The following is a 2,095-nucleotide window of genomic DNA, read 5'->3' on the forward strand; positions in this document are numbered from 1 at the left end:
TCTGTCTGTCTGTCTGTCTGTCTGTCTGTCTGTCTGTCTCTGTCTATCTGTCTGTCTGTCTATCTATCTGTCTGTCTCTGTGTCTGTCTATCTATCTGTCTGTCTCTGTGTCTGTCTATCTGTCTCTGTGTCTGTCTATCTATCTGTCTCTCTGTCTAGCTCTCTGTCTGTCTATCTGTCTGTCTGTCTGTCTCTCTCTCTGTGTCTGTCTATCTGTCTGTCTCTGTGTCTGTCTATCTGTCTGTCTGTCTGTCTGACTGGCTGTCTCTCTGTCTGTCTGTCTGTCTGTCTGTCTGTCTGTCTGTCACTTCAAGACTAATTATTTGAGTGTGTAATAATGTACTTGGCAATAAATATATCATTCTGATTATGCAAATATAATGAATATAATAATTATATAAATTAGAATAATAAAAATACCATGGTGTATATGACGCATATTAAACAATATTACCATTATAATATTCACAAACAGGGGCCATGAAAGGCTCTTATTATAAAGTGTGAATTAGGGCTTTTGTTTTGAAATGATCCTCGTTCCCGGAAGTAACGCAGTAATTTATTTTTCATTCTCAAACGTCATTGTTGTTTTCACGCGTTTTCGCTCTAATAATAAACATAATTCTGTTCAGCGTGTATGGCCTATAGTTCTGAAGAAACCCCGTCAGCACGGGCCCGGTCTCTGGGTTAAAGCCGCGTGTCTGGAGCAGTGGAGCAGTGGAGCAGTGTGTCGGGGCTCGATGAGTGTGTCTCTGGTTGTGATCAGACTCGAGCTCGCTGATCGGTCTGAGTCCCCGCACGGCTTTCAGTACTGCGCCGGTGAGTTTCACTCCTTCACTGTTACTGAACTGACACTGGCTTTGTTTACCACGGTACAGGATGATGGCCATATTCATATACCATGGTGTCATCATCTTATTATCATCAGTACAAAAATGCATTATGTTTTTGGACATGCCACAAGGTATGAAAATACCATGAAAATATTGTTTCCTAAAGTGACATACAGTGACATGGTTTATATGAAAATAGTATTATTAAGGGTAATCATACCTGCATATGCGTTACTTGATTTTCATATTAAATAAATAAATAATAATAAACAATATAATTATGTAATTATTTATTATTATTATTATTATTTTCTGGGTCCCAAAGTTACAGAGCTTGATAAACAAAAGTAAAACACAACATTGAGACAATTCATTAGAACAAACAGGATAATGAAACGATAAAAAAATAAACTGGATAATCAGTAAAATGATAATAATAATTATTATTGCTAATGTTATTAGATATTTTCTGGGACACACATTTTCTGGATAACGAAAACAAATACAGTGAAAAAGTAATCATAAACTGAATAACAATAAAAAAATTATATACTTATTTGTTTTATTATTATTATTATTATTTATTGTTATTATTTTATTTTATCAGTAGCAGTAGAATCACGGACCTGAGCTGAAGGAATAGCAAAGAAACGTATGATTATGGTAAATATCGTGATCATCTGGTTTTGTTAACAGAGAGCATTCATTCACACACTCAGTGTGTTTGAGCTCTGAGCTTGCTTCTAGAATCTCTTTGAGGCCTTTATGTTGAGGCTTGGTGTCGCAGCTCACATCTCCTGTGTCCCACAGTTTCAGAGATGTCAGAGGACGAGATGAGAGAGAAAGCGCTGACCTCTGCTAGAGCGACGCTGGGCGGTAAACCGGAGCTGGAGCGAGCGGCCGTCCTCCACCAGCACCTGGGCAGCCGCGTCATGAGCGACATGGTGATCGAGACCTTCCAGCCCAGCGCAGGTCTGCAGTTACTCTCTTTCATCTGACACTCGTTTAACCCCTGATGAGTAAACGCACTGTATTTTTCCATCAGGAGCCGAGGACGGTAAAGAAGATCTGAAGTCCACAGCTGACGTAAACGGAGAAGTCAACGATCAAACGGACGAGAGTGTGACTCCAGACTCTCCCTCCAAACAGCTGCCGGATCAGATCTCATTCTTCAGCGGAAACCCGTCAGTGGAGATCGTCCACGGCATCATGCACCTCTACAAAACTAAGTTAGTTCTATCTATCTATCTATCTATCTGTCT

The 2,095-nt window shown here is 39.7% G+C and overlaps 1 protein-coding gene across 1 annotated transcript in view; it reads left to right on the plus strand.

Moving 5' to 3' along the window:
- The first annotated feature begins 557 nt into the window (after window positions 1-557).
- The window catches only part of LOC107602221 (BRCA1-associated protein-like), a 13,927-nt gene continuing 12,389 nt past the window's right edge, over window positions 558-2,095 (plus strand). Inside the window, exons 1-3 of the mRNA XM_016294667.1 lie at window positions 558-819; window positions 1,644-1,805; window positions 1,879-2,062. Of these exons, the coding sequence (XP_016150153.1) occupies window positions 741-819; window positions 1,644-1,805; window positions 1,879-2,062 (425 nt within the window). The 5' untranslated portion in view covers window positions 558-740. The remainder of the gene's footprint in view (window positions 820-1,643; window positions 1,806-1,878; window positions 2,063-2,095) is intronic.

Source organism: Sinocyclocheilus grahami, unplaced genomic scaffold, assembly GCF_001515645.1.
Source record: "Sinocyclocheilus grahami isolate Dianchi unplaced genomic scaffold, SAMN03320097.WGS_v1.1 scaffold322.1, whole genome shotgun sequence".
NCBI classification, from domain to species: domain Eukaryota; kingdom Metazoa; phylum Chordata; class Actinopteri; order Cypriniformes; family Cyprinidae; genus Sinocyclocheilus; species Sinocyclocheilus grahami.